The sequence below is a fragment of the Pleurodeles waltl genome, chromosome 8 (assembly GCF_031143425.1).
Source record: "Pleurodeles waltl isolate 20211129_DDA chromosome 8, aPleWal1.hap1.20221129, whole genome shotgun sequence".
NCBI lineage: Eukaryota > Metazoa > Chordata > Amphibia > Caudata > Salamandridae > Pleurodeles > Pleurodeles waltl.
The window spans coordinates 1,512,581,642-1,512,595,369 of NC_090447.1; the positions used below are offsets into that span (position 1 = coordinate 1,512,581,642).

Here is a 13,728-nt window from a genome sequence, read left to right on the forward strand (position 1 = left end):
CCTGGCAGGATCACCTGGTCCACCTGAAGAAGGTTTTGAAGGCTCTGCAATCTGCAGGCCTCTCTATCAAGGCATCCAAATGCCAGATAGGGCAGGGAACTGTGGTTTACTTGGGCCACCTGGTAGGTGGAGGCCAAGTTCAGCCACTCCAACCCAAGATCCAGACTATTCTGGACTGGGTAGCTCCAAAAACCCAGACTTAAGTCAGGGCATTCCTTGGCTTGACCTGGTATTACAGGAGGTTTGTGAAGGGATATGGATCCATTGTGACAGCCCTCACTGAACTCACCTCCAAGAAAATGCCCAAGAAAGTGAACTGGACTGTGGAATGCCAACAGGCCTTTGACACCCTGAAACAAGCAATGTGCTCAGCACCAGTTCTAAAAGCTCCAGATTATTCTAAGCAGTTCATTGTGCAGACTGATGCCTCTGAACATGGGATAGGGGCAGTTTTGTCCCAAACAAATGATGATGGCCTTGACCAGCCTGTTGCTTTCATTAGCAGGAGGTTACTCCCCAGGGAGCAGCGTTGGAGTGCCATTGAGAGGGAGGCCTTTGCTGTGGTTTGGTCCCTGAAGAAGCTGAGACCATACCTCTTTGGGACTCACTTCCTAGTTCAAACTGACCACAGACCTCTCAAATGGCTGATGCAAATGAAAGGTGAAAATCCTAAACTGTTGAGGTGGTCCATCTCCCTACAGGGAATGGACTTTATAGTGGAACACAGACCTGGGACTGCCCATGCCAATGCAGATGGCCTTTCCAGGTTCTTCCACTTAGAAAATGAAGACTCTCTTGGGAAAGGTTAGTCTCATCCTCTTTCGTTTGGGGGGGGGGGTTGTGTAAGGAAATGCCTCCTTGGCATGGTTGCCCCCTGACTTTTTGCCTTTGCTGATGCTATGTTTACAATTGAAAGTGTGCTGAGGCCTGCTAACCAGGCCCCAGCACCAGTGTTCTTTCCCTAACCTGTACTTTTGTACCCACAATTGGCAGACCCTGGCATCCAGATAAGTCCCTTGTAACTGGTACTTCTAGTACCAAGGGCCCTGATGCCAAGGAAGGTCTCTAAGGGCTGCAGCATGTCTTATGCCACCCTGGAGACCTCTCACTCAGCACAGACACACTGCTTGCCAGCTTGTGTGTGCTGGTGAGAACAAAACGAGTAAGTCGACATGGCACTCCCCTCAGGGTGCCATGCCAGCCTCTCACTGCCTATGCAAGTATAGGTCAGTCACCCCTCTAGCAGGCCTTACAGCCCTAAGGCAGGGTGCACTATACCATAGGTGAGGGTACCAGTGCATGAGCATGGTACCCCTACAGTGTCTAAACAAAACCTTAGACATTGTAAGTGCAGGGTAGCCATAAGAGTATATGGTCTGGGAGTCTGTCAAACACGAACTCCACAGCACCATAATGGCTACACTGAAAACTGGGAAGTTTGGTATCAAACTTCTCAGCACAATAAATGCACACTGATGCCAGTGTACATTTTATTGTAAAATACACCACAGAGGGCACCTTAGAGGTGCCCCCTGAAACTTAACCGACTGTCTGTGTAGGCTGACTAGTTCCAGCAGCCTGCCACACCAGAGACATGTCGCTGGCCCCATGGGGAGAGTGCCTTTGTCACTCTGAGGCCAGTAACAAAGCCTGCACTGGGTGGAGATGCTAACACCTCCCCCAGGCAGGAGCTGTAACACCTGGCGGTGAGCCTCAAAGGCTCACCCCTTTGTCACAGCCCAGCAGGGCACTCCAGCTTAGTGGAGTTGCCCGCCCCCTCCGGCCACGGCCCCCACTTTTGGCGGCAAGGCTGGAGGGAACAAAGAAAGCAACAAGGAGGAGTCACTGGCCAGTCAGGACAGCCCCTAAGGTGTCCTGAGCTGAAGTGACTCTAACTTTTAGAAATCCTCCATCTTGCAGATGGAGGATTCCCCCAATAGGGTTAGGATTGTGACCCCCTCCCCTTGGGAGGAGGCACAAAGAGGGTGTACCCACCCTCAGGGCTAGTAGCCATTGGCTACTAACCCCCCAGACCTAAACACGCCCTTAAATTTAGTATTTAAGGGCTACCCTGAACCCTAGAAAATTAGATTCCTGCAACTACAAGAAGAAGGACTGCCTAGCTGAAAACCCCTGCAGAGGAAGACCAGAAGACGACAACTGCCTTGGCTCCAGAAACTCACCGGCCTGTCTCCTGCCTTCCAAAGATCCTGCTCCAGCGACGCCTTCCAAAGGGACCAGCGACCTCGACATCCTCTGAGGACTGCCCCTGCTTCGAAAAGACAAGAAACTCCCGAGGACAGCGGACCTGCTCCAAGAAAAGCTGCAACTTTGTTTCCAGCAGCTTTAAAGAACCCTGCAAGCTCCCCGCAAGAAGCGTGAGACTTGCAACACTGCACCCGGCGACCCCGACTCGGCTGGTGGCGATCCAACACCTCAGGAGGGACCCCAGGACTACTCTAAGACTGTGAGTACAAAAACCTGTCCCCCCTGAGCCCCCACAGCGCCGCCTGCAGAGGGAATCCCGAGGCTTCCCCTGACCGCGACTCTTTGAATCCTAAGTCCCGACACCTCGGAGAGACCCTGCACCCGCAGCCCCCAGGACCTGAAGGACCGGACTTTCACTGGAGGAGTGACCCCCAGGAGTCCCTCTCCCTTGACCAAGTGGAGGTTTCCCCGAGGAACCCCCCCCTTGCCTGCCTGCAGCGCTGAAGAGATCCCTAGATCTCCCATTGACTTCCATTACAAACCCGACGCTTGTTTCTACACTGCACCCGGCCGCCCCCGCGCTGCTGAGGGTGAAATTTCTGTATGGGCTTGTGTCCCCCCCGGTGCCCTACAAAACCCCCCTGGTCTGCCCTCCGAAGACGCGGGTACTTACCTGCAAGCAGACCGGAACCGGGGCACCCCCTTCTCTCCATTCTAGCCTATGTGTTTTGGGCACCACTTTGAACTCTGCACCTGACCGGCCCTGAGCTGCTGGTGTGGTGACTTTGGGGTTGCCCTGAACCCTCAACGGTGGGCTACCTTGGACCAAGAACTAAGCCCTGTAAGTGTCTTACTTACCTGGTTAACCTAACAAATACTTACCTCCCCTAGGAACTGTGAAAATTGCACTGTGTCCACTTTTAAAACAGCTATTTGTGAATAACTTGAAAAGTATACATGCAATTTTGATGATTTGAAGTTCCTAAAGTACTTACCTGCAATACCTTTCGAATGAGATATTACATGTAGAATTTGAACCTGTGGTTCTTAAAATAAACTAAGAAAAGATATTTTTCTATAACAAAACCTATTGGCTGGATTTGTCTCTGAGTGTGTGTACCTCATTTATTGTCTATGTGTATGTACAACAAATGCTTAACACTACTCCTTGGATAAGCCTACTGCTCGACCACACTACCACAAAATAGAGCATTAGTATTATCTATTTTTACCACTATTTTACCTCTAAGGGGAACCCTTGGACTCTGTGCATGCTATTCCTTACTTTGAAATAGCACATACAGAGCCAACTTCCTACAGGTGGTCTCCCCTAACTTTTTGCCTGCCTCCCTCCACTTTTTGGACACTGTTTTTGCTGGCTTTTAGACTCTGCGCACTTTACCACTGCTAACCAGTGCTAAAGTGCATATGCTCTCTCCCTTAAAACATGGTAACCTTGAATCATACCTGATTGGACTATTTAATTTACTTATAAGTCCCTAGTAATGTGCACTCTATGTGCCTAGGGCCTGTAGATTAAATGCTACTAGTGGGCCTGCAGCACTGGTTGTGCCACCCACTTAAGTAGCCCTGTTTCCTTGTCTCAGGCCTGCCATTGCAAGGCCTGTGTGTGCAGTTTCACTGTCACCTCGACTTGGCATTTAAAAGTACTTGCCAAGCCTAAACCTCCCCTTTCTCCACATAAAAGTCACCTCTAATGTGTGCCCTAGGTAACCCCTAGAGCAGGGTGCTGCGTGGGTGAAAGGCAGAAAATGTACCTGTGTAGTTTACATGTCCTGGTAGTGTAAAACTCCTAAATTCGTTTTTGCACTACTGTGAGGCCTGCTCCCCTCATAGGCTAACATTGGGGCTACCCTCATACAGTATTGAAGTGGTAGCTGCTGATCTGAAAGGAGTAGAAAGGTCATATTTAGTATGGCCAGAATGGTAATATAAAATCCTGCTGACTGGTGAAGTTGGATTTAATATTACTGTTCTAGAAATGCCACTTTTAGAAAGTGAGCATTTCTTTGCACTTAAATCTTTCTGTGCCTTACAATCCACGTCTGGCTGGGCTTAGTTGACAGCTCCTTGTGCATTCACTCAAACACACCCCAAACACAGGGTACTCAGCCTCACTTGCATACATCTGCATTTTGAATGGGTCTTCCTGGGCTGGGAGGGTGGAGGGCCTGCTCTCACACAAAGGACTGCCACACCCCCTACTGGGACCCTGGCAGACAGTATTGAACTGAAAGGGGACCTGGTGCACTTCTTAGCCACTCTTTGAAGTCTCCCCCACTTCAAAGGCACATTTGGGTATAAAACAGGGCCTCTGCCCTACCTCATCAGAAACTTGCTGGAGAAGAAACCTGAACCAGAACCTGCATCTTGCCAAGAAGAACTGCCTGGCTGCCTAAAGGACTCACCTGACTGCTTTCTACAAAGGACTGCTGCCTTGCTGTTGCCCTGCTGCCTTGCTGAACTCTTGTCTGGCTGTGAAAGTGCTCTCCAAGGGCTTGGATAGAGCTTGCCTCCTGTTCCCTGAAGTCTCAGGACCAAAAAGACTTCTCTTTTTCACTTGGATGCTTCGTGCGCCGAACTTTTCGACGCACAGCTTGTTCCGCGGCGAGAAAAACGCTGCACACCAACGCTAATCGACGCCACGCCTTCGGGACGACCGGAACTTCGACGCACGGCCTCGCAAGGACAACGCCGCCCGACCTCCAGAGGAGAAATCGCCGCAACGCCTGCCGTGAGAGCTAAACTTCGACACGCAGCCCCGCAGAACGACGCACAGCCGGAAAACAAGCAGGAGAATCCACGCACAGACCCGGGACATCTGGTAATCCCCGCGATCCACAGAAAGACTGTCCGCGTGCCGGAAAACGACGCACGACTTCCCCGCGTGAAAAATAACGACGCAAGTCAGTGTGTGCTGGGGAGAAATCGACGCACACACTATTTTTCCACGTATCTCTTCTTCTGTGACCTTCTGAGGAGATTTTCCACTCCAAACCTGGTACTTTGTGCTTGAAAGAGACTTTGTTTGCTTTTTAAAGACTTAAGTCACTTTATATCACTTTTCAGTGACATCTCTACAAATTCACATTGCAACTTTATTCGTTTTGACCTACAATTATCCTGATAAATATTATATATTTTTCTGAACACTTTGTGGTGTATTTTTGTGGAGCTATATGGTGGTATTGTATGATTTATTGCACAAAAACTTTACACATTGCCTTCTAAGTTAAGCCTGACTGCTCGTGCCAAGCTACCAGAGGGTGGGCACAGGATAATCTTGGATTGTGTGTGACTTACCCTGACTAGAGTGAGGGCTTTTGCTTGGTCAGAGGGTAACCTGACTGCCAACCAAAAACCCCATTTCTAACATTCCCTTTACCGGGGTCCCTAATAGTCTGCAAATAATGAAAGCCGACTACAGAAGGTGATTTCCACCAGCCAACTTTGAAGTACAGCAGCCATCTCTGCCTTCTTCTGTACCACTTCCTTCCACACCTGTTAACCTGTGGATAGTGCTGTTGGATGTACCCCCGCATACGCCCATATCAGTTCCGGCACAGGATCTGTTGACATCTGAGGATGAAAGAGAAGAGGGAGAGTTGCCGGATGCAATAACAGAGTGGGATGATTACCAAATTCCTACTAAATCTTCGCCCTCCCCTGTCCCGATAGATTCCCCTCCAGGCGACATCAGGGGATTTCACAGTTTACTAGAAAGATCTGCGAAGAGGTTTGCCCTACCCATGCTAATGAAACAAATGGATTGTTTCCTTTATGATTTTAAGGAACCTTTTAAAAAAAGTGTAAAATCAATGCCCATAGTAGACTACATATGGGACGAAGGCATCAAGGTAATGAAAAATCCGGCTACCGTCACTCCTGTCCTGCCTTGCCTAGATAAGAAATATAAGGCACCTGACGATTCCCTGGCCTGCCTCCCGGGACATCCCAAACCGGACTCAGTCATTACCCAAGCAGCGCAACGCAGGTCTAGAAACCCTTCGGCACCAATATTGGCTCCACCAGACAAGGAAGAGAGAAGACTGGATAACATAGGGTAACGCTTCTCCTTGACGTCTTCTCTTATGATAAGGGCCTCTAACTCTTTGGCTATAATAGGCAGATATGACAGACAGTTGTGGGCAGAGATTGCTCCCTACTTAGATCAACTCCCAAAAGAATCAAAGAAGGAAGAGAGTAAAATCTTGCAAGAAGGAGAAAGGTCTTCCGCCAAGGTTATAGACTGTGCGATGGATGTCCCTACCACGGCGTTTCGGAAGCTGCCAGGTGCTGCTGTTTTAAGGAGGCAAGGTTGGCGCCGTGCAACTTCTTTTAGGCCAGATGTACAAAACAAGGTCCTAGACTTGCCTTTTGATGGAGAAGCCCCCTTCGGAAAGCATGTTGATGACGCCCTACAGACCATAAAGACCAATACAGACAAAGCCAAGTCCCTTGGCACCCTACAATTTAGAAGGCAGCGTTTTCAGGGTGCTAGAGGTCGGGGGTATCCAGCCTACAGGGGAGGATTCCAGCAATATAAACATCCTTCTTTCTCCTCTGCTTCTGCAAGTGGCATATACAAGAACAGTGCAAAGGGGAAAAGCAGGAAGGCAAGCGAAGGACACAGGACGCAGGCATTTACTTCCTAATGACTCCGGCTACGTACAGTTCCTTGGATACAAAAATAGGAGGATTTCCCAACATTTTCAGAATTGGCAAAAAAATGACATCAGACCAGTGGGTCTTAAACCTGGCCCAATTTGGCCTTTGGAATTCCTGCAGATCCCACCTGCAAGACCCCCCCTTCCACGTATGTTGAAACACCTCAATCTACTCAAACAGGAAGTCGAGTCAATGCTCCTCAAGGGAGCTATAGAGAGAGTTCCAGATCAGGACAAAAGGAAGGGGTTTTATTCTCGTTCTTCCTAGTTCAAAAGAAGTGGAAAGATTAGCGTCCAATCTTAGGTCTCAGGGATCTCAATACTTTCCTCAAGAAGCAGTCATTCCTTAAGTGATATTCTTTCCCTTCTCAATCCAGGAGATTATGGGCCTCATTATGACCCTGGCGGTACAGAACCGCCAGGGTCAACGGGGGCGGGAGCACCGCCGACAGGCCGGCGGTGCTCCCTTGGGCATTCCGACCGCGGCGGTAACGCCGCGGTCGGACCGGGACAACTGGCGGTCTCCCGCCAGTTTCCCGCTGCCGAAATGAATCCTCCAAGGCGGCGCAGCATGCTGCGCCGCCTTGGGGATTCTGACACCCCCTACCGCCATCCTGTTCCTGGCGGTTCGCCCGCCAGGAACAGGATGGCGGTAGGGGGTGTCGCGGGGCCCCTGGGGGCCCCTGCAGTGCCCATGCCAATGGCATGGGCACTGCAGGGGCCCCCGTAAGAGGGCCCCGCTAGTATTTCACTGTCTGCATAGCAGACAGTGAAATACGCGACGGGTGCAGTAGCACCCGTCGCACCTTCCCACTCCGCCGGCTCGATTATGAGCCGGCTTCATCGTGGGAAGGTTGTTTTCCCCTGGGCTGGCGGGCAGCCTTTTGGCGGCCGCCCGCCAGCCCAGGGGAAAACTTGGAATACCCTCCGCGGTCTCTGGACCGCGGAGCGGTATTTTGGAGGGGGGAAGTCTGGCGGGCGGCCTCCGCCGCCCGCCAGACTTAGAATGAGGGCCTATATGTCCACCCTCGATCTACATACACCCATCCCACAGGAAACATCTCAGATTCAAGGAAACCTGAGAGCATTTCCAATTCAAAGTACTTCCTTTCGCCTGAAATCAGCCCCAAGAATTTTTACCAAATACCTATCTCCAGTCGTAGCCTTCCTCAGAAGACACAAGCATCAGGTCTTTCCGTATTTAGACGACTGGCTGATCAAGGCCAAGTCCAGGTCTCAGGCACGGAGGTCGACATGCACCTGCGTGGAGCTATTTGCCACTCTGGGCCTAACTATCAACCGCAACAAATCGGTTTTCCAACCCTTGAAAGGAAGAACGTTTCTGGGGCCAGTTTTGGACACATCCAGAAACAAGGCAACTCCTACAGGAGAGAGGCTGAAAAGGCTCATATCCCTGGCTAGGCTAGTGTAAAAAAGAAAGCCTGTTTCATTTCACCTCTTCAAGTCCCTGTTGGGAATGATGTCCTTCTGCATTCCACTGGTGCCATTCTGTCGTCCCAGAATGCGACCCCTCCAAGAAAAGTTGGACCTTCAGTAGACACTGTCCAGGGGGTCTTTCGACGACATAATCAGAATAACAAAATCCATGAGAACATCTCTGTCTTGGTGGACTCAAGAATCTCACTTATCGGTGGGACTATCTTTTCTCCTCCAACCAGCTCCGTGGTTGATCACTACAGACGCATCTCCCAAAGGTTGTGGAGCCTTCCTTCAGAACTTACAAGTCAGGGGCAGATGGAAGCTGCATCAGAGGTTTCTTCATATCAATTATCTCGAAGTGAAGGCAGTCCGCCTAGCGCTTGGCGCTTTCCCTCCAAAGATAAGGGGCTTATCAGGGCTCATTCGTACAGACAACACTACAACTATGCATTATGTCAACAAGCAGAGAGGAACAAGATCCCTCCTCTTATCGCGAGAATCTCAGCGCATTTGGAACTGGTCCATCATTCACAGAGTGAGTCTTCGAGCAGAACACGTTCCAGGCGCTCAGAATGGCATAGCGGACTCTCTAAGCAGGTCATCCAACCACGAATGGGAACTTGTGTTAAATCGAGTTTTCTTCCAATGGGGAAAACCAAACCTGGATCTTTTCACCACCCCACAGAATGCAAAATGCCAATTCTTTGCAAGTCGGGATCCCCATCGGGCTCTTGGGGGAATGCATTTTCGATGACATGGTCAGGAATTTATGCTTACACTTTTCCTCCCATTCCCCTCATACCAAGAGCACTGACGAAGATCAAGAACGATTGCTGCAGACTTCTCCAGATCGCTCCGGCATGGCCTCGGCAGCATTGGTATACAGAGCTGCTTCTCCTCTCAGAGAGCCACAGCATCCCTCTACCAGTGACGCTGTCCCTCCTAACAATGAGCCAGGGTCAAAGTCTCCACCCGGATAAATCTTCGCTTCACTTGACAGCCTGGCTCCTGGACATCATGAATTTGCACACCTGAATATTCCTTCAGACTGTAGCGTCATTCTCGCCAGAGCTGCAGCTGACGGTACCAACAAATGTTATCGCCTGAAATGGAGAAGGTTTTGCTCATGGTGTACGCAGGCTCAGGTACATCCTTTCTCCTCATCACTGGAGCAGATACTACCTTATCTTCTCCATCTAGCCATATCAGGTTTGGCGAACACTTTGATTAGAGTCCACTTAGCGGCAATTTTCCGGTATAGGCGGAAGGACAACGCACCACCTCTGTGGTCCGCAAGGGTCATAAAACTATTTCTTAAAGGACTTTTTCGATCTTTCCCACCAGTCAGACCACCGCCACCGTCGTGGCAGCTGAACCTGGTTTTGTCCCAATTAATGAAACCTCAGTTCAAACCGATTCACAAAGCAGACTTAAAATTCCTCTGTTGGAAAGTCGCTCTCCTTCTCGCCCTTTTCTCAGCCAGAAGAGTAAGCGAGATCCAAGCATTCACTATCCAAGACAGGGCAGTCTTATGAACAAATCCAAAGTTTATACCCAAAGTTCCTTCAGATTTCCACAGTAATCAACCGGTTGTGCTAAAGTCGTACTTCCCAAATCCTTCAACACGGCAGGAACTGGCTCTTCTTTCCTTGGACGTTAAAAGGTGTCTCAAATTTTATCTGGACAGAACTAGACACTTTAGAAAATCAAATCAACTTTTTGTGGCATTCAATGTTCCTAGAAAAGGCCAGTCGCTATCCAGGCAAGGGATTGCAAGATGTATATCCTCTGCTATCGATTATTGTCATAAAGCGGCAGGAAGACCTCTGCACAGACCAACTCATGCACATTCAACAAGAGTGGTTGCCGCATCCACGGTGCTCTTCGCAGGCGTGCCCATCCAAGACATTTGCAGGGAGGCCACCTGGTAATCCATGCATACATTTGCAAGGCATTATTGTTGGAAAGAAACACCGCAGGTTGATGTAGCGGTAGGACAAGTGGTACTGCGACATTTGTTCCAGTAACGGTGAGCTGTTTTTTCTTCATTTTTTTTTCCCACCAACCCACTGTATTTTGCGCACATTGTATAAGTTTGTATTTTTCCCTTGACAATGCACTATTTGTCATTTATCATGGTACAGTGATCTTTTCTTCGCATAGTAGTTGACTATTTAATGTTTTCTCTTCTCTCATTCATGATATTGCTTATTTCAGTGTTTGTGGTAATACTTATCATACAGTGTGCTTCCCTACTGCTTGCTATTCTGATTCAAGCATGTGAATCTATGAAAGTTCCAATACTGGAGTAAGAAAATTAGTTACTTACCTGTAACTAGAGTTCTCCAGTATTGGGATCTTTCATAGATTCACATGCGACTCTCCCTCCTCCCCTGGAAAGCTCACCGTTCTGCGTTCTCTCCTTCAGATACTTTGGCACTCGTACTTTGGAAAATCTGAGGGACTGGAGCTTCTCACAGGAGGTTTCCTGAGGGAAGGGAAGCCTGATTGGCTGAAACCTAGGTTTGGTCTTTTTTCTCAAATAGACAAGGAAAGGCTACTAAGGTGGGAGGTCATTAGGCCTTTTTCCACTATAGTTACTACTACATTGCTATTATAATGTACCGGGGACTCCCATCTCGATGACGGGGAATGATTCAAGCATGTGAATCTATGAAAGATTCCAATACTGGAGAACTACAGCTACAGGTAAGTAACTAATTTCCTTTTGTTGTATTGGTATGGTGCATTTTTAACACTGACTACTGACGGTTCCCAACCTGACGCTGGAAATAACTGATGCATCTCAGTGTAGGAAAGATACCAATGCTGAAGAACTGTTATTACAGGTAAGTAGCATTTTCTTATCTGCATCACCGGTTCCCTTTAAAGGGAATAGTCATAAAATTGATAATCAAGTAGTTTGCCTCCCTGGTGGAGGTGCAAGACTGTAAGCAAGGATCTAGAAGTAAGGTCTGAGGAATATCAGCAAAGTGTCAAAGTGAAATGCTCAATCAGCTATCACCAAGTCACATGCCGGGATTCTGATGGTCCACAGGTGGCCTCACAGTGACAGTGCAGCTTTTATATATGCTCAGTGCTGTGCCTATGAGAACATTGTCCTTCAATTTTTCACTTTTAAAAATGGGACAAGTAAAATGTGTTTCTTTACCGGTGAGTCTGCTATATATTTTTAAACCCATTTTTTAAATCTGTAACGAGGTTCTTATATTTTTCCCTATACATTGTTTTTTAAAAGTTAAAAATGTGAACCAAGTGTCAACTATCTTTTTTACGGAGTGTTGTTACTCTTCACTTTTAAATGTGTTGTGAGATCCTGTTCATTGGAAAGTATCTTCATTTTTAGGTCGAGTGCGCAAGCACTCTGACCTGTTGTTAGCATTGTGGGCTTTTAACCACACCCACCGCACGCCCATCACTTTCACTCGTTCTTGGGCTTGCCCTTCAAAAATCCTTTGTAATCATTGGTAAATGCTCTACCTTTGTCCCGCCTTGTGGAGGTTTTGTTACCACCTTGCAGACTACCCCTGTTACATGGATAATTGCACGATTGCTGATATGTTTGACCGCGTTAACTTATTTTTCCTTTTGTGTCTCTCCTTCGTGCTCATGGCGGCTGTGGCTCTTTAAATCAGCTCACTTATGTCAACTGTTTTACTTTTCATTTTCAATTTAAGTGGCAAGAAAAGTCCAGTTAGGAATTTACAATGCTAATAGCGCTAACTTGAGTAAACGTGCATTGCAAATGCTTGTTTTGATAAAGAACTGGTGTTACAGGTAAGCACATTTGTTTATTCTGGCGTTCCTGTAAGTGCGCCATGCCTTATGCTGAGCTTGGGTAATGTCTGCTTAAAGATGTTGTTGTAAAGTTGTCCTGCTCTTCGATAGTCCTACTTCCGGTATACTGTTAACTAACACAGTGTTCTTTTCTCTTTCCAGGCTGGGTGGAGAAGGAATCTTACTATTAGTTGACTATTGCACCATTTCACACAAACCCACGTGCGCATGCGCAGTCTCCTCGTTCTCTCTATACTGCAGCCTTTGCCCCAAAATCCTGGCCCCGTAGAAAGGAGAAAAGCCTCATGTAGAGCGGCCATCGGAACCTGCCCCATCTCATGAACGTGTCCGTCAAAGGCTGTTAACATATGTGTGTGCCTTTTCCTTTTGTTCTAAAAGGAAAGAAAACGAAAGATGTGGGGTTTATACCTGCATTTCTACAAATAAAGGCGGATTATAACAGTCAGGCTGTTGGACTGGCTCTCTGGTGCGTTCCTTCCTGAACTTCTTCCACTTCACGGCTACATTAATTAGATGAATGTTTTATTAGCTCAATTATTTTCCAAAAAGACATATTTCAGTTTGGCTAATCTGTATTAATAAACTTTTCTGTTGTAATACTGCTTGGCTCCAGTGGCAATATTTTCATGGACAGTTTTTAGGACACACTATTTACGTCCAGTCGTGGTACGCTGTTGTGGTACAATGCCTCAGTACCACAGCAGCGGACCAGGAGTCTCACCTCCACCTGTTCTTTTCACAGGAAGCAAAGCGTTGCTGCCCCCTGTCTTTTTAGAAACTCAGCTCTGGATGTGTGTGTGTGGGTTTTGTAGCTAAGACATTCTGCTGACAGCCATTGAGGCTGGAGGGTTGCCATGCAGACACAGTTGTATCTGAGGAATGTTAGACCTGGTTTCCTGGGTGCCAGGGCACAAGTCGGGGGTACACGCGGGTGGACGGCGTCAATCCACTATTTCCATAGGGTGGACTCTGTCAACCCTGCCAAGAAGTTGGGCTCTACCATAAAATAAGCTGAACCCATCCCAGTGTAATTTTTAAACACCGGGACATATTCATCAGGGCCTGCATGTAGTCTGCTTTCGATCCACAACAATGTGCAGGCAGCAAGGGGGCTTTCGTATTTCATTAACATTAACAAGGGAGCTGGTCTTTAATGGCCGGTAGAGCCCGCTACAGCGGACTCTAAGGTTATTAGAACTTGGTGCCACCAGAGGGTAGAATGTTCTAATAAATAAAACAAAGTCCTCATGGAGCCCGAGGGGATTCAAATCCCCTCGGGCTCTGTGAGGCCTTTGTTCACATCTCTTGCTGTAAACAAAGAAAACACTAGAATGTTGACGCTCCGGGCTTTTACCAGCCAGTAAAAGCCCAGAGTACTCAATGTCTGTAATGGAGATCCCAACATTCCAATGTTCTAATAACAATTAAAATACCACTATTTTTTCTTTCATAGCGCTACTCATCCCAATGCAGGGTGTCAGAGAACTTTACATTACATGTATAAATGACATATACAGTAATTTATGTAAGTTTGTAAATCAGTGTAAAGGATATGTTTCATAAAACTGGGAGT

At 47.9% G+C, this 13,728-nt stretch overlaps 1 protein-coding gene across 1 annotated transcript in view; it reads left to right on the forward strand.

Moving 5' to 3' along the window:
* The window catches only part of LOC138248848 (sodium/potassium-transporting ATPase subunit alpha-1-like), a 285,654-nt gene extending 272,900 nt beyond the window's left edge, over positions 1–12,754 (forward strand). Inside the window, exon 23 of the mRNA XM_069202802.1 lies at positions 12,297–12,754. Coding sequence (XP_069058903.1) covers positions 12,297–12,325 — 29 coding nt within the window. The 3' untranslated portion in view covers positions 12,326–12,754. The remainder of the gene's footprint in view (positions 1–12,296) is intronic.
* Positions 12,755–13,728: the final 974 nt, after the last annotated feature.